The sequence below is a fragment of the Cyanistes caeruleus genome, chromosome 5, assembly GCF_971803275.1.
Source record: "Cyanistes caeruleus chromosome 5, bCyaCae1.hap1.1, whole genome shotgun sequence".
In the NCBI taxonomy this organism is placed as follows: Eukaryota; Metazoa; Chordata; class Aves; order Passeriformes; family Paridae; genus Cyanistes; species Cyanistes caeruleus.
In genome coordinates this window covers 26,739,948-26,762,208 of record NC_141705.1, presented here as the reverse complement: position 1 = coordinate 26,762,208, position 22,261 = coordinate 26,739,948, and the positions used below count along the sequence as shown (strand labels likewise).

The following is a 22,261-nucleotide window of genomic DNA, read 5'->3' as shown; positions in this document are numbered from 1 at the left end:
TGAGAAAAAAGAATGTAAGTGAAACACAAATGGTATCAATCATCTAATGGTATTAAGGCTTTCTATATGCAAACAAAAAGGTGGCTTATCCAGCCCCAGGAGAAGACACTACAGCCCATCTTCTGTCTCAGGAAGGCTGCACTCCACAGAAATCCTGCACTATTCCATATTTTCTCATATTTGATTCAGTTGCCATTCTGATTTCCCAAAACAGCTGTTACAGAACTTGTTCAAAGTACTCTGCTCTGGAATGATAAGCCAGGAAATTTCCCAAAGAAGGAGACTGTCTCTGTAGCATTTCCTCTACTGCAGAGTGATAAATCTGCCTTCTGTAAATAAAAGTCACAATTCTTTAGAGACACAGTCAACTCAGCCACAGTTTCATTTCAGTTCTTTTGAGACTCCTTTGGTGAGAGAAATGACCAGAAGCAAGAAGAGATATTAGAACTGGCAACACCTTCTACCTGGCAACACCATTCTCCCTCCATTGGAGAAACTTCACTGGAGAGTTAATAGAAGGCATTAAATCAAAGTTATGGCAAACCTCTGGGAAAATGGCATGAAAATGAAAATCTATTGGGAAGGAAAATTTGCAGAATAAAGTTCCCCACCAGTACAAGGGCATGTGACACTCACAGACACATGAATTTTCCAAGACTAGGTTACACAAGCTTAATTTAAATTCTGGTGTCCAGATGCTGGGAAGCATGAGTGTGTGTTCCTGCAGATGGTCCTATTTGTGGGGGTGAGCTGGCACATTAGTCAGGCTGCTTGATGTAAATGAGGACTTGCAACCACAGACACAAGTTTTGTTTACAGTGACCTTTGATTAATCTGGACTCAAGAGTCACAGCAAACATTGCACATTGTCACACTGAATCCTGGGAATGAAGGCAGAACTTACTCTCATGGCAGCACTGTTGGAAGGAACATGATAAGCAGAAGTCAGCAGAAACCTGAGCACTGAAGGAACGCTACCATTAAATATTTTATACTGTGGGGAAAAAATAGTAAGCATACTTAAAATTTTGTAATACTCTTTCATGACTACTATACTAACAAATGCTCAGTTTCCCACATTTGTACCAAGATAAGTGGAATTCATGGTGAAAAACTGGTCTCTCCTATGTTGTTACCATAATGTGACGTATGAAAGTATTGATAAAATTGCACACTAATACTAAGAGAACACTGCTTGAGAAAAAAGCCCACACAGTCTTGCTGAATGCAGGTGCACCAATGCACCTACTAATGTAGTGGTCAAGAAATAAAAATAGAGATCCAAAACCACTACATTTCATGGATGTTTCTGCCAGGTTTAACCAAAATGCTTCAAGGTGACATTTTATTATATTGACAGATTCAGAATGCTCCATACAACCCCCCGTGACAAAAACACAACACTCTGTGGGAAAACCTGGAAGAATCACCAAAAACAAGACAGAAAGTTTCCTTCTTTCTAGATTCAGCAGCTCTTCGATATTTAAGGACTGGAAATATAAAATGGTAAAGAAAGGTATGCAATACTCCTGGGTTTTCCTGCTGTGGAAAACCTGACCAAAGAAAATGGAGAATTTTAAATAAGAGTGTAAGGACTGGAAAATGGAGTCTGTGAAAAATAATACTCCAGCCTCACAAAAGAACATATATATGTGTGAAAGGTAGAAGCCCTCAATTCAGCTGGAGTTCCTTCACTTGGGCTCCTGAAGCCCCAGTCATTGCATGCAACAGGATTGCATGCTGAAGCAGGGTTCACCTTTTCTGGGTATGGTCTATACATAAAAAATTCATTTGGAAGACATTGCTTTCTAGACATAGCATCATCATGAAATACACATGGTAAGTTTTCATCAAACTGCACATAACGTACACAGACTTTTTGGTGAAAAAGCAACTATGAATTTTCTTATTTTAAAAAAGCATGTTTGTGTAGTTTATGTATTTAGATTGCCACGCTTACTCTTAGTTTATCAAAATAGCCATTGGCCTTTTACTTACAACAGTCTAGGTTATTGATAATACAAATGTCCATGCAGATGTCTGGCCTGAAAAGAGGCCAGTCTTCAATTAAGAGAGCAGAAATTAATGGATCATAGAGGAGTTATTTTGGTTGCTTAACCCATCTAAGGAGAAAATATTTCTGTTTATTATGTATATTTGATAAAGAACACAAATCAAATGAAGACAGGAAGTGAGGCAGTACAGCTTGCTAACTATGAAAGAGTGGCATTAGAGACTTGCAGACCAGCAAAAGAAGTGTCTTGGAAAATTTTGGGTTGTTGTAGACTGCATTTTCCAGAAGGAAACTAGACATTAAAAACATCCTCTAAAAGAATCTGCATAAAGTCATATTGAAAGTCAGCCAAGTAGCACTGTAAGGCTTAACAAACGAGGTAAGGCATTGTTCAAAATGCAAAGAAATCTCTTAATGTTCATACATATGTAAAGATGTAGATAAGTCTTGTACAAGTGTAGAGACTTGTTCACTGCCATGCTTCCCTGATTTTGCTCTGGGATAATTACAGGTTGAAATAACATGAGAGTGTCAATAGTTTTTCAGTCCACAATTCTCCATGGACAAGAAATGCAACTGGATAATTCCTTTAGAAGAGTTTTTAGAATGAGCTATGGTAAAATGAACATCAGTGTCAAAAAGCATAGTTTGTTAGGATGTGAAGGGAGCATCATAATAGAAGTAGGTCTATAATAGCACTGTTTCAGTAGTCTTCAATATATACATGTATATTAATATATTTGCATGCAGGGAAGATCTAGATGTCCTGATTTTCATTTGTATTTTTACATAGAACTACCCTCACAGCCACACCGAGCGTGTGACATGTGCATGCTTATTCTGATGTGGGGATCAGGCTTTTGTATTGTCTGACTTTAAGCACCCCATGAGATGCCAGAGCTAATTGCCTCTTTTCTTACACAGCAGTGGGGAATGTTTGGCACCTCCAGGGGTGATTTGGCACAGGAATCTCTCTCTTTGGGTGCCTCTGCACTACAAATGAAGTCAGAGCAAGTAGATCACCAAACTGTGCATTTGAGACCTGGATTTAGATCAAGTGAATCCACCCTTCAGGCTAGAGAGAATTGAGCAAATTACAGCCTGAGTAAATAGTGTTTAGAAAATAGAGGAGCATGGGGGAAATGAAGCACCTTCCATTCCTGAGACATTAAAATTGCCTGCAAAACTGAAGTAAACATTTTACAGAATTACAAAAATTCTGTAAAATTACAGAAACTGTAATTACAATAATAAATGGTTGAGTATTAGGTTGGTGAAGGCTGTGCAGTTATCTAGACAGACTTTTACTGCCTGTCAAGTCTGTGTAAAACCACAAAGTCGAAGTCTGTGCCACTGGTAGGTGCTTTTTACAGACGTGGAGGAGGACAGCTTCCCACCCTGAAGAACATATGATCAAAGAAGTGGTAAGGGATGCAACGTGGTGTTTCTCAATATTTTTTTTCCTGTTCTTTCTTTCCCCTTGCTCTCTCTCAAAAGGTTTTGGTGCCTTCTTGGTTTGTTGCCTGCTAACTCTGTAGTAGCAAGTATTTATTCTATCTCATATTCTGATCTATTAAGTTTCATTTTACACTTAATCACTATTCATTAACACTCACTGTACTTTCATTTCTAAAATAGGTATTGAAAATATTTTAGCAGTTAATTTTTTGACTTACAGGTTTGTCATATGTAAGTCCACTGGATTGGACTTACATGCAAAAAGTTTAAATGCTTTCTCTCATCTTTGAGGGATTTGAAATAATTGAAGGCTGCTATGCATGGGCTGGAAAATTCACTGCTGCTTTTACTCCAACTTTGCTCACTGCTGAATATGGATTAAAATTTTGAATTGACCTAGAAGGAAAGAAAGTATTAGTGACATGCTGTGAAATCAGATATGTCAGTTGAAAAGTAGGGTTTGGAAGACAATACTCTTATCCAGTGCGTTATAAATACAAAAAGGACCCCTGCTCACCATTAGGCCCTCCTTCCCACAGCCAGATTGCCAGGGCCAGCAGAGATCTTTCCTTCCAGGTACTTTGAGCATACTGTGGTTTTAATAGAGTAAATGAATCTATTTTACATCACAGTAAGAGCCACTCATTCCTACTTCCTAGAGTTCAAGCAGTGATGAAAGGAGAGTGATCTAGTAGGGAAACTACTGTGTGCTTTGGTTTGTTAAAAAAATATTGTCTTTCTGGTAGCTAAAGATAGATAGAAGGCTTCCTTGAATGTCACAAGACAAGAGCCCAGTCCTCTACTGTGACACCAAAAATGGAGAAAACAGGGAAGCCTGTGAGATAGGGTTTACAACCCAGCACAGCAGGGATGGATGTTTGTTGAGTGCCCATGCCCATCTGTTCTAGTGCCAGCAAGAAACTGCGACCTGGTTCTGAAGTGTCTCTGGTGACCAGAAATGTATTTTATATATATTTCCCTTAAAATATTGACATGTATAACTGTAAGTAGTTTTCATCTGTCTGAATTGCATCAAAGGTTTAAGGCCATATTTTTTGGGGGAAAAAGGAAGTTTAAATATATCAGTTGTAAAAATATCCCTCCGAGTCCATTCAGCAAGCTTACCTATCCTCTCCTTCCCACTTGGTATAAATCATATCCATGCATAAAACCTAGCTTGACTAACTGGCAGGTACTTGAGGTTGTGCAGTGCTTGTTTCAACAAAGCAAAGCTGTGCTGTCAAAAAAATACCTTACAATATCCATTTCCAGGTTTTCCCAGGTTGTATCACCTGATTCCAGATGGAGAAATAACCTGTATTAAGATCAGCCGTACTGATCCCCATGAAAATCTGGCCATCAGGATTGTGGGAGGCAGTGAGACCCCTTTGGTTCACATTATTATACAGCATATTTATCGAGATGGGGTAATTGCCAGAGATGGAAGATTACTGCCTGGAGACATGATACTAAAGGTAAAGTACTGTGGAGGTACGAGATAAAAATATTGTGATGAAGAATAAGATGCTTTAAGTTGATCATGACGAGATTTGCAATGTTGCATGCAGAAAGACATTCTAAAGTTCAGAGCACAAGCTAATTAAGGATCTATGATTTCCTAGCTTTTGCTGACCCCAGTGTAGCCGAGGACACTTGGGGCATGCCAAGGTTGTGCCATGCCTTCTGCTTGTGGCCAGACAGACTTGGCCAAAGGGATTTCCCAGGATCACAATGTGGGCATACTTCACTCTAGTAGTGAATAAAAATACTTCTGTATGGTGGCTCCCGGCAGCAACTGGAAAAGTATCCACCACCCAGAAATCCATGTGTTTCAGGGAGCCTTTTAGTCCTGGTGCCAGCACCGAGCAGAAGAATTAATGGCACCGCTAAGACAAAGCTGTTCCTGCAAGGCACATCCAAACTGCACAATGAAGCTGTGACTGTAGCATGGGTGGGCCCAGCCTAGCTCTTCCCAGCCATGTCTGACTGCCCAGGATTTGTAAAGCTTTCCTGTGAATTTCAGCCCCATCCTGGGGTACCTCATGCTGTTTGTGGTACCCAAGGTAGCAACTTAAACCTACTTGAGCTGTGTCTCTTTGGGTGCAGTTGTTCCCACCAGACTGCAGCAGAACAACCCCGTTGTGCCCTCACAGGCAATCTACAAAAGCAAACACCAGCCAAATGCTTTTGTCCATGCTGGGGAGTATTTCTCTTACATTTTGGAGATGTTTCTTAATACTTAAATGGTTCAACCTGTGCAATGTAAAGCTACATGGAAATAACTTGTCTGACTCAGGATTTCTAGCCAGTGATGAAATACAATCTTGCAACTGGTTTTCATTTAGCAATATAAAGTGCAATGCCTAGTCACTCTTTCACATATGAGCATGATGGGATTGACTGGAAACTCTTTTTTCCTCTTTCTTTTCCTCAGCTAAATTTAAAAAGTGGTAATTATACAGTTTTAGTGTCATCCAAATTAAATCTTACCTGGAAAACACTGAGAAAAAAATGAAAGTCTGATTCTCTGGTGTGGTAAATCAGCATAATTGTTAGTAAATATCCAGGGCATTTAAACTTCTACTTGAGGTTCTTTCCTTCTTTGTAATTAAGATTCATAAGTGAAAATATTTTTTTTTACTATACCTAGAACAGCTGGGAGATAAAGAAGAAAAGACACAGCAGGAAAACAGTGGGAGTAAAAGGAAAAGCTGGCAAGGCAATTTGAAATCAGAAGCCTGTGGAATAAAACTAAGATACATGAAAGGATATTGAAGCTTGGGAAAGAGCAATAAGAAAGATAAAAACTAACATGTATGTCTGGAGACTATCAGGGAGAAAGGGGAACAAAAAGGACAAAAGCTGTCTGTGCAGTGCATCCTTTCCTTGGAGGGAAGATTGTTCTGCACTGCGAGAACATTTGGCCTCCTGTGTGACACAGTTTGAAATAGCACATGTCACTTCATATGAAGACATCTGTGTATATAGATCTGCCCTCCTCAGTGCTGGGGCAGAATAGACCATCTTTCAGCTGCTGATTTACACTTCTCTCTTCCAGGTAAATGGCATGGACATCAAAAATGTGCCTCACAACTATGCCCTGTCAATCCTGAAGCAACCTTGCCACGTGCTCCGACTGACGGTGCTCCGAGAGCAGAGGTACCGATGCCGAAACAGCGGACTTTCCCTTGATGCTCACTGCATTAGGGATGACAGCTTCCATGTTGTGCTAAACAAGAGCAGCCCAGATGAGCAGCTGGGAATAAAGCTGGTCCGCAAGGCCGACGAGCCAGGGGTATTTATCTTCAACTTATTGGAAGGTGGCATGGCTGCCCGTGATGGACAGCTGCAGGAGAACGACCGGGTGCTGGCCATCAATGGGCACGACCATCGCTACGGCAGCCCAGAGAGTGCAGCCCAGCTGATTCAGGTTAGTCACTCCCACTTTAACCACGAGGTCTGAACTGTTCAAAAACCAAGAAGTATTTTTTCACCATCCATTGCAAAGCAGGGGTCTCTGTATTTGGAAGAGGAGTCTGATTTTGGAGTCACGGTCAGGTGGGAAGTTAATCCTCTGAGAGCTCCTTGGCTTTACTGTGAGGATGAGTGTGAACGTGGGCATGGACTCTCACAGAGGTGCCTGCTACCGTCAGGTTTTGGAATGTGAAGATCAATGCAAACATCTATATACTCTGATCATCACTGGAGTGATGCCAGCTGCCAGAAGGCATGCCAGCCTGCACCCTGGCAGCACGGGTTCCAGCAGAATCTGGCTCCTCGGGCTCAGAAGGTATCACAGTACTCTCTGGTTCAGCCTTGGAGCAAACCAGAGTAGCCTAAGGCAGTGGATGGCATGTTTCATTATGATCACCTTCCCAGGCTCAGTGATTTCCCATGGATGTGGTTTACAACTGAAGGTAGTCCACACCTTATAGATATTTCTTGCCTAAATCCAGTATATGGAAATCCAGAAGTTTTAGAAAAATGGATCTGTAGCTGTAGTTTTTATTAATCTCTCTTCAGACTCATGTGGAGTACTAAATGGGTGCTAACACAGAACTGCCAAATGAAAAAAAAAACCACATGCCTTTCTCAGCTACAAAATTGGTCAGCTTCTGCCTAATTTTCCTCTCACAGCCAATTTGGGTTTTTTGTTTACAGACTATGTTTTTAGAAAACTTCAACATAAAAAGCAAAGCCAAGACTCTTTTGTTGCTTTTATCCTGTATTTATAGCCGTTATTATACTTGTGCAATTTTGAATTTCATTTGGAGGCATGTAGAATGTTCCCATATCGAAGGATTTCATGGGCTTCAGTAATAAGATGTCAAATGAGGCCAGCTGCTTCTTTCTGACAGGTATAATTAGGGTAATATCAGTCAAACTGAAACAAACAAGTTAAATCCATGCATTTTGTAGAAAGGAGTTCTCGGTTGGTTGGTTGGTTGTAGTTAGATTAGTTGGATAATAGATTGTAGCTAGATACAAACTACATAGATTTGTAGTTAGATAAGTTGGTTGTAGCCAGCTTTTATTGTGAAGTTTATAACATAGGTGAAGAAAATGTCATCCCCTTACATAATGCCAGTTTTTGAAATTCTGGTACAGCATCTTTCTGGATTACCTTATGTAGCTCACTAACTGGGAACAGAAGGCAGAAGGGGGAAGGTTTAAATTCTCTAAGAGCAACAAGTCTGGAATGAAAAATTTTCTAAAAGAACTATTATTCTTGGAAAAGTTCTTTATAGCTACAAAACAAGGCATCAGTGCTTTATAAGCAAAAAACACATGAGATGAAGTGGAAAAAATTACTAACACAAGTATTCGCATAAAAATATTTAAAAGTGCAACTAAAGCCCTTATTGGTCTCCAAAAAGTGGATGTTATTTATAATAATGCTTGAAATGCACACCAGTCCCTGGGAATTTAAACAAGTCCATCGAAGGGGGAAACTCAGGTTTCCAAACATCCAGGATTACATTGTGTTGATGTGAGCTCTATGAATCATGTTTGTCTAATGCAAAATTCCTGGAACCTGTGTCTTTTTTGTTATGTTTTTCATCCATTATTATTTGCCTTTCCTGTTTCCATGTCATGCCAGAGAAAAACCTTTATACTGAAGCCACAAGTGTTTTACATTTGTTTCTTACACGGAGGGCTATTTCACTGTGTCCTCTGATTTCTCAACATCATCCTTCCTGCCTGTTGAGAGCTCGGCATGTCACTTGCAATGCACTGAGGCCTTCTAATTTTTGGTGGTGAAAACTACAAATATACCATCAGTTCCTTTAAAAACAGAACTTTCATTAAAAGGTCCAGTGAATTCTTATACCAAGCACAGCTGGAAGACTGTCAGATTTCCATGTAATCTGATTATTTTTGACTTTTAAATAATGAATAATGGAGACAAATCTGATTCTTGAGGCCTGTAGAAACTATACACTAGCATATGTGAAGCAGTTGCTAATCAGTAGATTAGATGTCTGGCTGTTTATAAGGTCTAAGCTCTGTCACAAGAACTGAAATGAAGAAAATGTCTAAGTGCTAATTAGAAACATGCACACATCATAACACTTGGGAATTTGCTGCCTCCTGTTTGTCACATTATCTTAAGCCATGGCCTTGTGTCAGAAGTGGCACTTTTAATCTAAATAATGAGACATTCCACATCTGTTTTCCATGACACTGACAAGAAAAGGAGCAAGGTAACAGATATGGGGTGCTCATGTGCGCATATCAAGCTACATGGGTTGAGTCAGACTTTACTGACCCTGGATGTTCAACCTCCTCCTCACCTCCTTCCTCCACAATAGTTTGGAGCAGCTGCTAGGAACAGGTGAGCAGCTCTTCTCAACCACTGCCTCTGACAAGCAGGTTGTGATGTGGATCATATCTGTGCTCCATCATCCCTGTGAGAGATGGGGCAGATTCTCCCAGGAGCAGCCCTGCTGCCTCTTTCTAAAATGTACTTACCTACTAGGTGCTCAGAAGTTGCCACTGTAACTCTGCCTTCCTGCTCTATTTGCCTTGGCTGTAACAGATTTTAATTCTAGTTGATTGTTTCAGCTCTTACTTGCACTTGGTATCAAGGCTAACCTCCTTTCTTTAATTTTCACTTCAGCATAAAATACAGAGAAAGAATTGTGGGAAAAGGCACTGGTAAGAGAGAGGGAGAGATCAGAATGAATCAGCTATAAATAATCTGATCAGTAGAAACATTAATGGGTTTTCGTATGTAAATACAAAAGCTGCTCTTGTTGTTTGGATAACTTTCTAAACCACTCTAACTTCTGAGAAACTACTCAGATTGACTGGCCTGTAGACAAATGTGCCATTGCAACAGACTCTTGTTGAACTTTTGCTAGTTGTTCTATGAGAATTAATCATGTTTTACAACCTTTCTTTAAATAACCAGCTTTGAGGCTTACCATGTGGCAGCAGATGAATTTTAAAAAGAAGTTGTGTTAAGTTGAAACCGTTCATTTTAGAGAAAACTGTATTTTCATAGGGCCACATGCCCTTGGGAGGTTTAATCTTATATTGTTCAGTTTCACCTCAGTCATATTACAAACTAGGGACAAAGGTGGTTTCCTTTCTCCCAACATACAGAATTCTGCTTTTGGGTACCAGTTGAGTCCAGAGCCCATGAATTAATATTCAATAAAACCATATCTGTTAAAAATGCCTAGAAAGTTATTTTGAAATATGTGTATATGCACCAAATTATATATTATGAATCTAAAGTCTTGAGTAAAAAAACCAGCATCTCCCAAGATATTGGGAAAGTCACACAGATGTGCGCATTTTTTACTTCACTGAAAATAGCGTGGCTTGAACATGTATATTTCAAGCTTGAAGCTGGAGGTTTAGGAGAGGTAGGTTGCTTCTTCTTAACTAAAATTTTTGCAAAGCTTTTTTTAACTCTCAGCTGCAGCTATTGAATTCAGCTCCACAAAGGGCAAACCAAGCTATAAAAACAAAATTCCCAGAAGCTTCCTCTGGCTTCTGTTAATTGTCTGTGGGAGATTTGATTTCAGTAGCGCAACTGGATCCGGGTTTGGTTTTCAGCTGCGTTTTCAATGCCAGCTTTCCTTGGAGCTTCTCCCCAGCGAGCAGGGCACATCACCGTGCCCGCAAGCGAGCCATGACGTCTGCTGCCCCCGGAGGCTGCGGTACCAAGCATTGCAACTGCAGCCCCAAGGGCATCAGGCCTCCAGATGTGTTTGTGGGGGGCTTCACACTAGATACTGAGCAGTTCCTCCGGTATAACGTGAGAGCAAGCAGGCAGGAGTCCCTCTGCAGATTGGTCATCAAGAGCCCCTCCTTCCTGGCACAACAGCAAGGTCTTTAGCCTAGAGAGGAGATTCAAGGATTAATTTTTACATTTTCTGAGTATGCTTCCATAGCACTGAGGTTATTTCTACACTATTCTTCATTTCAGTTCAGTATATTGGTTTATGGTGGGCAGCTATGATTTAGCCAGGTAAACCACACTCCCTCTCAGCTTTATTTTTGTATCACTGTTGTCTTGAACAGATTCATGTGAGCCTCACTGAGGGGCAAATGAAGCCATTTGCTTCTAGGGAAACAGTGCTAATTCAGAAAAAAACCCCACCTGTACACAGAATTAACACTAATATCAGGCACACACAAAGAACCCCTAAAAATAACAAGCAAACATTACCCCAGTAGAAGGTAATTGCAGCATCTCTCAGGCACACAAGTATTCTGACTGCATTGTGAAAAAAGGCCTAGAAGTTCTATGAGCTTGGGTTATTTGCTTTTGAAGCTGCCCTTCCTAGAGTGAGAGTTTGAGTTACTTTCCTTTCCTAAACTCCATTGCCCTGTCTGCTTATGCACACCCTCTTTCTCTGTACTCTGCTACAATAGGATTTTTTTTCACAAAATAAAATCCCTTTCCTCCCTTTCTTTAAGCTTCCTTACATATGTTGTGCCCATTGCATGCAGGTGGACTTAATTACATTGCTTATTCCCCACTTTCACTGGGCAAGGCATAAGCACATCCCTGGTTTCAGGGTTAATTGGATCTTTTTTAGCTTTCCCATCCAGTGGGCAGCAATAGCTCTGGTTGTCTGTCTGTCTGTCTCTCTACCATGGCAGGCAAATTGCTGCTTTGCAGTGGTATACACAGGTATAGGTGAGAGCTGATCAGCATTCACTGTGGTGGATTGCTGCTTCCAGCCAAATTTGGGGCAGGTAGAAAGCATTTTTTAGAGTTAACACCAAATTTTCAAGAGAAATATTAAGTAGCTGGCAGTAAACTTTTATGAACTTCATTGACCTGAACTGATGCATCTGCTTTATGTCATAGCAACCTCATAAATGGGAAATCCAACCAACATTCAAGTGGTTCCCACATTGCACAGACACTCTGGGGCTGAGGTGCAGGGGTTTGTTGCACTGGGTCCATGAGATTCACACTGTGCCTCCTCCCACAGGCCAGCGAGAAGCAGGTCCACTTTGTGGTGTCACGGCAGACCAGGCAGCAGACCCCAGACCTCTTGCAGGAGACCGGCTGGAGTTACAGTGCTGGCAGCTCTTCTCCCGCCGAGAGAAACAACCCCGGCAAGGTGAGGGCACTCGTGTGGTTTCTCTACCATTGCCATCCATGGGACAGGGGAATGGGAGGGCAGCTAGTGTTTCAGGTCTAAGGAGGTTAACTCTGGCTTCTGTGGCCAGAAAAGCATGTCTTACTTGGTGATGGAAACACAAAAGCTGTGCTGCTCATTATTTATCCACTGGTTCTGCCCTGACTTTGCCTGGCGTGGGGAGGGAAAGAGAGGGCAATGGGCAGTGGTGGGGCAGGTGCTGATGTGCACACAGTATCCTGCCCACGGCCACAGATCTGACCAGCAGTGTGAACCAGCAAGGGACAATGAGCTACAACAAAAAGAAAATTTTTTCTAAAGCTTCTCCATCTGTAGCATAGTCTTCAGACAAAAAGCTTTCACATGCTGGCCTGAAAGATTCCCGTAAGCTACTTAAAAATTATGGTCATTATTGGGATGTTATTCATTTGTTAAAATGCCCATGCCCTGACCCAGCTGGCAGTTTGGCAGCAGATGGCAGCTCTGGTCTCCCTGGCTGCTGGGAGCATGAGGACTTTCTGTGGAGCTTTAGACCCAAAGCATGTTAGTTCTGCCCTGGCGGTACCTGGAACTTGCATGGCGGGGGTCTGCAAGGGCTGCCAGTGTGCAGCACGGCTGGACCCAACCCAGCACAGAGCAGCCACCTCACCCAAGTAAGGCTGTGGTTACCAAACTGTCCCCCAGCTGCCCCTCTGTGCCTGCTCAGAGAGCGTGTTTAGTGCATCTAGACTCGCAGTATGCTCTTTGCATAAAGCAGAGAGATGCTGATGCTCAAACATACGAGGTTTTAAGTAGGAACAAACACAGCTAGAGTTTTGAAAATGTGTTTTCTGATCTTACTCAGTGATATTCTTTCCACTTTAGAGCAAGGCATGTCTTTGCAGGAGGAGCTGAATTTATTTCACTAAATTTGAAGTCACATGTCTGGTTAATTTACATTAATCACCCTGAGTGTCACCACTTACACAAACCCATGCAAGCCTGACCCTAACCACTGGTGCCAGGGATGTATCAGGGAGGTGTGCAGGCAGGGCTTAAGTTCATCCTGTTTGATGGATAGGCAGTTGTGTCCTTAAAGGGACCTCTGGACCAAATATCAGGCACACAGCTGTCAGCCAGGAGGCAAGTCTAGTTCTGGATATTATAAATGTTAAAATATACCCATTTTTGAAGGTCTTTTAAAACTACATTATTCAGTGGTTTTGTGTGTTAAAAATACTAGTATATATTTACCTATTTTTAGTTTTCCACAAAGTCACAATCACAGTTCTTGCTATGAGGTGGGATCAGATTAGCAGGAGTTAAAGCAGGAAGAAGTCAGCGTTCAGTAGCTAGTAGCAAGTAGCAAGTAGTGCCCACCTAATCATGCATCTGCAAGGCATTGCTTTATAATGAAGCAATTATTTCCTTAGGAAGATACGTGTAGGACAGAATTAGCTTGTGCTGCTACTGTATGCTTCCTAGGGAAGATCCAAGCACCTGCTTAGTCTACCATGTTGGTCTTAGTAATTAATTGATACCACGTGAGATTATTTGGGAGCAGGACTTGTCTCTCTCTGCCCTGAGATCCTCCTTTTCTCTTCCTGTACTAAGAGGTATTGGATGGGAGCTCTTGGTAAGTCCAACAATATTTTGGGTAGCTGTGAGATAGAAGGCGCAATGTTGGCTTTGTAACAGTCCTTTAAAGACTAAAGAGTAAGTGCTATAGATATGAATGAATCATCTCCTGCTGGATAGGCCACAGATTTTAGGGGGATTTTCACAGGAGATGAGTACTGCCTATGCACATGAGTAGGTGTACTGCTGTCGGCAGTGCCACCATTTGGGCACTTTCCAGGGAAGATCATAGCCAAAAAAAAAGAAAATTCTGAACTGTTCCTACCTTCCTTTAGCTTTGTCTGTATGTAGTAGAGGGCTTCTATCAGAGAAAATGGTCTGGCAATACATCAGGAGTTCAGTACAGCTAGTAGACACAACGAGCTTCAGGCACTGTAGACATTTGTTCTGATACAAACATTACTGGAGTTGCCCTTTTATAGGGCATGACTGTGACAGTTTAAATATTTCATGATATTTTGCTGAAGGCTTAACTGAACATAATTTGCAATTCAAGATCTTTAAACTGGCTTTGAAAGATTAAAAAATTATTATTTACTTTAAATAGGCATTAGTGCAGGAGTAATGCTTGCAAGCCTAGGGCCTGTACAGTGTCCTAATACAGCGCATGCTCCTGCCCAAAATCAAGGTAATGCTTGTTGGTTGGACTTCACTCTCAGGGGAGTCTCCTATCAGTGTGTTTGATGAGTCTGCTACCCACTGCCATCAGTGGGATTGCCTTACTATGTGTGATTAATAGAGGATTGCTAGCTGCCTTGAATTCTGGTTAATTTTAAGGTGTTTTTTGTCCCCTGAGCTTACTGTAGAAGGTGATATTAGACGGTCAGGAATGCTCTCTTTGAGGGAAACTGCTCTTGCTGTAGAGCATGTATGCATACATGAGCTGAAATCTGCTCCCAACCCTTGTCTGTATTCAGCATCAAGAATAAACTCGAGCTTCCAGCAGCTGTCTGGCTTGTACAGTGGCTCAGGAACCGCTTTGGGCCAAGCTGTTGTCCTCAGGACAGCCAACCTCCATCTGCACAGCATGAGGAGGTGCCTCTCTTTCAGGCCAGTGGTAACCAGCCAGCTTGCCCACAAGGCTCTGGATAGAGGAGGATGATCTCTTGTGATGATGATGTGAAGGGTGTCCTTCTCTGGTGGCCATGCCAGGTGTATGGTGTGCCAAGAGATTGGTCCTGCCCAGGGTCTCATGGATCTGTTTTCCTCTGTACAGAGACTGGGGAAGCACAGCCCAAACTGTTCTGGCTGCTGCCTGGATTCAGAAAAGAGATGTCACAAACACTTTCTCGTGCAGCTGAGGTTGCGAAGCCAGGCTGTAACACATAAACAGGCCTGATTCAATTCCTTTGAAGTCAGTGGGAGCTTTGCCATTAATTAAATAGCACTTGTTTTTAATTGAAATTGTTTTCTTCTTTCAAATTAATTGCCTAATATTCAAAGCGAAGAAAATGTTGCTGGAACAGGCAATGTTTCCTGACCATATGAGCAGGTTAACCTTCAGGTGAAGTACATTTTCCAAACAGATGCAGCGATGTTTTTTGCCTGCAAGACACGTGTCATTGCTTTGATGTTGTGATAATCAGCTGTAAATATTTATTTTCCAGTAAATATACAGAAAAGCAGGAAAAAAATAAAAAAAGGAGGAGATGAACTGTTATGTTTTTCTTCTCCTGACCTCCAAGGTCACTTCAAAATGACAGAGAAGGACAATTGTTTAGAAGAGAATGCACTGAAATGCAGTCACTGATAAACACTGCCTTTTAACTGGTTTACTTGCTATCGATTATACCTCCAAGAAAGTTCTACGTGTGTTTACTAAAAAAGGCTTTGCTTTCCTTTCATCACTGCCTTTGTCTCAGTCAAGTCACCCCAAATCCTTTCTGTCTGCAGCCATGTAAAAAATGACATGGGAAAGAGTATTTCAAAGGAAAACTGGTCCTTTGTGGTTCAGCATACAAGTACTGGTACTTCTATAATTCTTCACTGAAATGCAACACGACAATTTGTTCCCAAGCACTACTTTGAAATCTTTCTCTCTGTGCTGATTCTTCAAAAAACTGTGATAAACCAGCTCTAATGTTTTTGCTGTCTGAGACTGGATGTATGCTGCATAAGTAACAGGACTGCTCTCTCACTCAGAGCACAAATAGAATCCAAATTTCATATTTTGCTACAAAATTTCAGATTGTAATTTGTGAAAATTGGTAGTGCCCCTATCTCACATGTTTCAGTAAATGGCCTCTTCCAGATGGAAAGTTACTACTTCTCAAGGGAAAAAGGATATTTTTGCAAAACATAGATGAAACATTAAGTTTAATTTGCATAAAGATAGAACTATTATGTTTAAAATATTTACACCTTAAAGCTGAAGATGAAAGGTTAAAATTATCTTGATCAGAATGTAAAATTTATCTGGAACAGAACATTTTCTGAAGGTTTTAAAGTCTTCAGAAGTTCTTAGGTTTGTTTGCAAGCCATAAGCCAAATTATTCTGATATAGTGCCTGTGTTCTGCATGGACCTGCCTAGTCCTGGTCTAATATGTCCAAACATAATATGTTTATAATATAATATAATGTGCTGTCTGGTTTCCTCCCAGAGACTGAGAGAATTCCTCTTTCCACTGAGCATTTTGACTTTTTGTTTCTGGAGCTCTGTAGCAGCTACTGTTCATCTGCTCAAGCACGGAGAAATCCTTTGCTGAAGATCCTTTTGCTAGAAGGTCCTGTGTTTTGTTGATAACATTGCATCAAATAAATCTTGATGTGGAGTTAGTTCCACCAAACATCCCTCCAAAAAAACCCACAAAGCAAAGACATAGTCTGCCCTACTCCCATAAAAATGTTCATGCCATAATCTTCCTTTGTCCATCATTGTCACATAGGGAGACCTTGTGGATTCATCTGCTCCATTTTCCATGCTGCTGGCCCAGGAACCAATGTAAAATGTCTTTGTGAGATGTCAGGTTTCTAAGAAGAGATTAATGTGGCTTTAAATGAGTTTTATGGATTATTTTTGCATATTACAAATGTGAGGTCATATTTGTGAATAAGGGTCTTTTAAATCTGCATTTGAAATGTATTTAGAAATGTGCTATTATATATGAGCTTGGGGTGGATAATGCTCTTCCTGCAAGAGGGGCTGGGATTGTCAGGAGTTGATGTCAGGAGCACTGCTTGTGAAATTCTTTAAGAAAGCAAAGCAATTAACATTTAAATCCAGATTTTATTTGCATTTTGAACTCTTCTGTAAGAACTGAGTGCATGGTAAACATGACATTCAGTTCACAGGTTTTGTTGAAGCTTGCATTGCAGTGGTCCCCATCCTGAGCACAGCTGTGGGTTTGTTTCACCCTCACTGGTGCGCTAGTTATTGCATGAGCAGCTGTGTGTATTTAACTTTTCCTGTTCAGGGGCAGAAATAGAAGGATGACTCTCCTGAAAAGAAGGATGACCTTTCAAGCATGAGCACTAAGAGCACCCTGGAAACTGCTGGCTCTTCACTGTAAATGTCCTTCTCTTTTCCTGAACAGAAACACTTACTCTTCAAGAGTATTTCCACCCATAACTTACACAGAAACACAGATATCTGGAAGATCAAATGACATATGTCTCTTCTAATATGTCTCCAATGATTAAATTCCTCAAACCCAAAAGGACTATTTCTCACTAACTATACAGATGATGCTCAGACTGCAAGCAGCAAGATAAGAAGCACAACCTGATAGTCAGAGAGATGATGACCGCTAGTGATATTATTATCAAGAACTTTTGTTTTTCTTTTAAAATCAAATTGCTTATTTACATTTCAAGGACCTGATTCTATTAGCCTTAGCACTAAAACAACTGGTTTTTGTGGGAGCAGTGCCTAACTTTAACTATTAAAGCACAGTTATCTTGCTGGTAGCTCTGAATGCAGATGCTTAAGCCCCCGAGGGAGTCCTGCCTGCCATCAGGCCAGGTGGCTGGGAAGGGTTTGGTGTTATTTCCATGAATATTTATTTTGATAGAAAATGCCAAAGCTGCCCATGCAGTTTGTTGTTGCTATTTTCTCCATCACAGAGCACTCTTCACACTGTCACCTGTCATGAGAAGGTGGTGTCTGTCCGGAAAGATCACACAGAATCGCTGGGGATGACAGTGGCAGGTGGAGCATCTAACCGGGAATGGGATTTGCCTATCTATGTGATAAGTGTAGAACCCGGAGGAGTGATCAGCAGAGACAGCAGGATAAAAACAGGTAAAAAGATGGGATTTTGAAAGCCTACTTTAAATTGAGAGCTTCTTTTGAAAACTGAGGGATAGTGAAAGAGCTTCACATTTCTGAAGGCGTCTTCAGCAATCCTATAGATTTTGGGATGTGTCGGATTAGAGGGTCTCAAGTCAGCTGCCAGAAAAGGGATAATATGCAGCAGTAATCATCTCTGTGAAGTAGGCTGTAGGAATATTCTGGTAGGAAAAAAAAGATAAATAGCTTTTCATAGGAAAATTAGCTTGAACCACCATCTCCTAAATCTTGATACATTCATTGTGAGACCTTAATGTGCTTTTTAAGTCATTTTTTGTGCTTACTTGTCATTGCATTCATAAATTTGAATGAAATATACAGGAGCAAAATCCCCATTATATATGAAGCCACATTAGTGCTTATGGCTCAACATCATGTCTGGAAACATTGGCTTCCTAACCCCATTTAGCTACTGATGTAACAATGAAAAGCTAATAGTCCCTTCTGCATGAATAAGCTTTTAGAGCAAGATGAGGAACATTTTTTATCAGTTGGTTTTGTGGGGATAGCTGGGCAGCAGAGGAAAGATGAAACACACAGGTTTCAGGATGTTGTATCTTCAAGAACTAAGTCCCTCAGTAGCCTGCATCCAGCAATGGCATAGCTCACTTACCCTTCATCCCCTATGTTCTCCTTCAGTTCAGTCACCTTCCAGTGCCTGGAAGCTGGAGGGAAAACCTGAGTTTGAGGGAAGTGAAGGCACCCAAAAAAGGGGGAGAATCGCTGCAACCCAGTCAGACCCCACAAGCCTGGGTCTCAGTGCCCAGCATTGACACACACTTCTTTGTGTCTGCTCAACAAAACTCATGTGAGAACAAGACAACAGGAGCAAAACAGCAGGTTTTCCCTTTCCCCCTGCTGGGAAATGACTGCCTCTCAGTGGGATACACTTTCCAGAAAAATATTCATCATAAGGCAGCATGGAAAACTCTGCCTAGTTAATTTGATAAAATTAGAAACAAATTAATATGTGATGTTATAATAGTGCCATAGGCCTCTGATTTAGAGCAGCTCTTAGGCTGTTGTCCTTCTCAGTGGAGGCACACCACAAGAAGAGGTTAATGTTCATAGTGCAGTGCCTGGACTGCCAGTGATACATCCCTGCTTGGAGAAGCATCCAGGCCAAGCACAGAGGGCACTCAGGAAAGCCTTGGCATGGGAGCCTGCTTTGAAGGGTAGCAGAGCACTTGGCACTATGGCTGCTTGCATGACATCAGTGAAGTCTTTATTGTTCTTCCTGTAGTAATTGAGGTCATCTTTGCATTCCTCTCTGTAGCTGATGTGTCTGTATTATAAATAAGGTATACAGATAGATGGTTTAGCTTGCCCCCATTCAAACAGGCATTAATATGAAAATAATAACATGTTATTCCACAAAAAAAAACTAGGAAGAGCCAGTTGGACAGGCAGTCCTCAGCTAAGGAAGAACTGGGAGAAAAAACATCATTGAGTTGTTGGGTTTCAAGCTTAGGTTGAATACAAATGTTGTTAGCTGGAAGTGGACTCCAGAGACCTGGACCAGTACTAGGCACCGGTACCAAAGTTGTTGGTACAGCAAGACTCTAGCTGTTTGTTTAGCTCCAGATGTAGGACAGGATGTGAAAAGAAACCAGGACAAATCCTCTGTCCAGCCATACAAAGTTTCTGTGTACAGGAATCGAGACCCTTCCCTCATGCCTGTGGCATGTGTACTAGCATACTCTTCACAGCCTTGTTAAACAGCGGGATTAACAAAAAGCCTCATCCGGCAGCCAGTTCTGGCCATGGGTTTGACTCACTTGTTTGTGGAGGTGGGGAGGGGATCCTGGAAACACTTGCAGGGCTTTTTATCATCCATTTTATCGGTCTCAGGTGACATCCTCCTGAACGTGAATGGCATTGATCTGACGGGAGTTAGCCGGAGTGAGGCTGTCGCCCTGCTGAAGAACACCAACTCGTCAGTGGTGCTCAAAGCCCTGGAGATGAGAGCATGTGAAGCCCAGGAGGAGCGGGGTCACCTACCACCCCCTGAGGAGACACAGGTGACCTCCGAGAGCAGCGAGTGGTCACCATCCTGGGTGATGTGGCTGGGGCTGCCACGGTAAGTCCACAGATTGCAACCTCTTGCTGAGGGGGAGTGGGAGGAAAGATTTGTATTTTCTGGCAATTCTTTCTTTTGGCTTGATTCATTGCACTGACATCTTAATTAAATCCAGGCTCTGTCACTGACTTGACTGTAAATACCTCCCTTTTGTTAATGGGTACGTGTACATGGCAAAATTGACATGCAGTTCCTCTTGCAAGGGAGGATAGGATACTGAATTGTTTCAATCTTGTAAACATGTCTGGCACTTAGGGAATGAAAGGAAAATCTTGGAGGGATACAGGAGCTTGCTGAACTGGAGCTCAACCACCCTGCAGAAGGCAGAGATACCCCTTCTGCAACACTCAAGCTGCACAGCCTTTCTCCTTAGCCAAATCCAGCTGAATTGTTTGACTTTACCCAGATGTTGCAAAGTTTGTGCAGTTGGCCAGTATCTCCAAATCACCTCTTTTAACCCCACCCCCGCCTGAAAGAAGTCCATTTGTCATGCACAGGAAGCAGCTGTGTTGTCATTTAAGCAAGGGTAGTAAGAGCCACATCGCCTGTCTCTAAGCTCTCAGTGTGCATGGTGTAATACCTAGAGCTTCTGCGACATTCCAGAAAGTAAGAACGAGGAACACATTGGAAATCTGAATATGCAAAGCTGGGATCACAGAGCTGAAACTGATGCTCAGTTTTAAGGAAGGAAGAATTTATCTTTTAAGATCCCCTTGACTGTACTCCTAACTCTGGCAGCAGTTCAATGTCTCTCTTTTAAAGGAGGGCAGGAAAAAACGGTCTGCAGAACAGGTGGGCTTTTCTCTAGTCACTGTTTCAGGACTCCTCTTCATTTCCTACTCTAGCATAACAGGTTTCCCTCTTTCTAGCTGGAGCCATTTTTTGCTCATTCACCTTGCAGCAAGGTCTGCTGTGAGGGCCAGATATTTTTCAGGGGTTGATCTGCTGCTGATGACTGTATAATGTGTTGAAGGACTGCGAGAGCAGAAGGCAGGCTGTGTGTCTGCCACCCACAGGCAAAATGTTCCTCCTCCAATGGAGAGGACTACATCTTTATACCTGTGAAAGAAAAGCAGTAAAAAGAAAATGCAATTAATGGATGCTCTTTAACTTGCTATCCTAGGGAATGGTAAATTTTCCTCACTCAGTCTCTCTGAAGACAGGCAGGCCCAGGGAGATCCTCATTCCTGCTAACTTCTTCTGCACTCCTGAGCTTGACCAGCACCCCAGTGAATGTACTAGAGCATGGGCAATGCTCTCAGTGAAGAGACAGCCACAGACTAGAGGTCTTATAGATGCTGCAATCTGCAGTGCTGAGTCTTGCCTTCTATCACCATCCATTGCTAGATGGACTGAAACAATCACACCCTGCCTATGTCACCTTCATTGGGCTGTGCTGAAAACCTGAACTGCCTGGTCATCATCTACTCACAGCTGCCTGAAGTTCTCACTACCATAGCAAGGTAGAGGACATGAAGGACTGAGCTCCATAGTACTGCAGGCTTGCACCCAGAGTTCACAGCAGCCAGTTCCGCTTAGCAGTTTGGCAATAAAATGGGTTTTCCCATTTTAGGAACAGTTTCTGAGCTCACTTTAGCCTTCCTCCTCTGAAGGCTGCATGTGTGAAGGCATTCCAACTCTTTTTGTCTGAAGGAAAATCAGCCCCAATGTCAGCAAGGCTGAAGACAAGAGTTCATTGTAACTCTATCCCCAGCTGTGAGGCCATGCACAGAGCACAGCATGGCCCTTCTCCTTCAAAGAGACATGGGGACATTGGTATGCTGAGTGGGGACACCGCTCTGAACATCAGAGCAGTGCCTGGGACAGGGACCAATGCACATCAGATGGGACAGTAACAAAGGTGCTCTGTTTTCTTATTAGTATCTGATTGGCTGAATGGGGGCACAGGAGGATCAGGTTTGGGCTTGCTCCCTAGGTATTAATAGACCCTTCAGTCTTCCCCAGCATAAGTGTGCTCACCCACTTAGCACTCTGCTTCTCCAGAGCCCATATGAGATGTCTGAAAGTCCGTCAACAAGTTCTCTCACAAAGATGTGTATCATGTTAACTCATTGTACTCCAGGTTGAACATTAGCCTTTCTCTGGCTTTCAGTTTGCTCTTGGCAAGGATCTCACTAGATCCCAAGATATTGTCAGCAGTCTCATGACATTTTCCAGGCTATTAGAGAAAATT

General features: G+C 42.0%; 1 protein-coding gene and 1 long non-coding RNA gene across 15 annotated transcripts in view; one reads left to right on the top strand and one right to left on the bottom strand.

The window, feature by feature from the left end:
• LNX1 (ligand of numb-protein X 1) overlaps positions 1 to 22,261 on the top strand; it is a 120,366-nt gene that overhangs the window by 91,720 nt on the left and 6,385 nt on the right. For 8 of the 14 annotated variants that reach the window (XM_023925221.2, XM_023925222.2, XM_086891198.1 and 5 more), the window contains 6 exons: positions 1,361 to 1,516; positions 4,745 to 4,947; positions 6,531 to 6,902; positions 11,932 to 12,063; positions 17,762 to 17,939; positions 19,839 to 20,067. In XM_023925221.2, the coding sequence (XP_023780989.1) occupies positions 1,361 to 1,516; positions 4,745 to 4,947; positions 6,531 to 6,902; positions 11,932 to 12,063; positions 17,762 to 17,939; positions 19,839 to 20,067 (1,270 nt within the window). The remainder of the gene's footprint in view (positions 1 to 1,360; positions 1,517 to 4,744; positions 4,948 to 6,530; positions 6,903 to 11,931; positions 12,064 to 17,761; positions 17,940 to 19,838; positions 20,068 to 22,261) is intronic. The other 6 variants (XM_086891201.1, XM_086891200.1, XM_086891199.1 and 3 more) reach the window with 1 other exon arrangement.
• Positions 6,001 to 11,429, bottom strand: LOC147652994 (uncharacterized). The gene is made up of 2 exons (XR_015287482.1): positions 11,157 to 11,429; positions 6,001 to 10,824 (listed from the first exon to the last, which is right to left on the bottom strand). It is a non-coding gene; the product is annotated as an uncharacterized LOC147652994 (long non-coding RNA).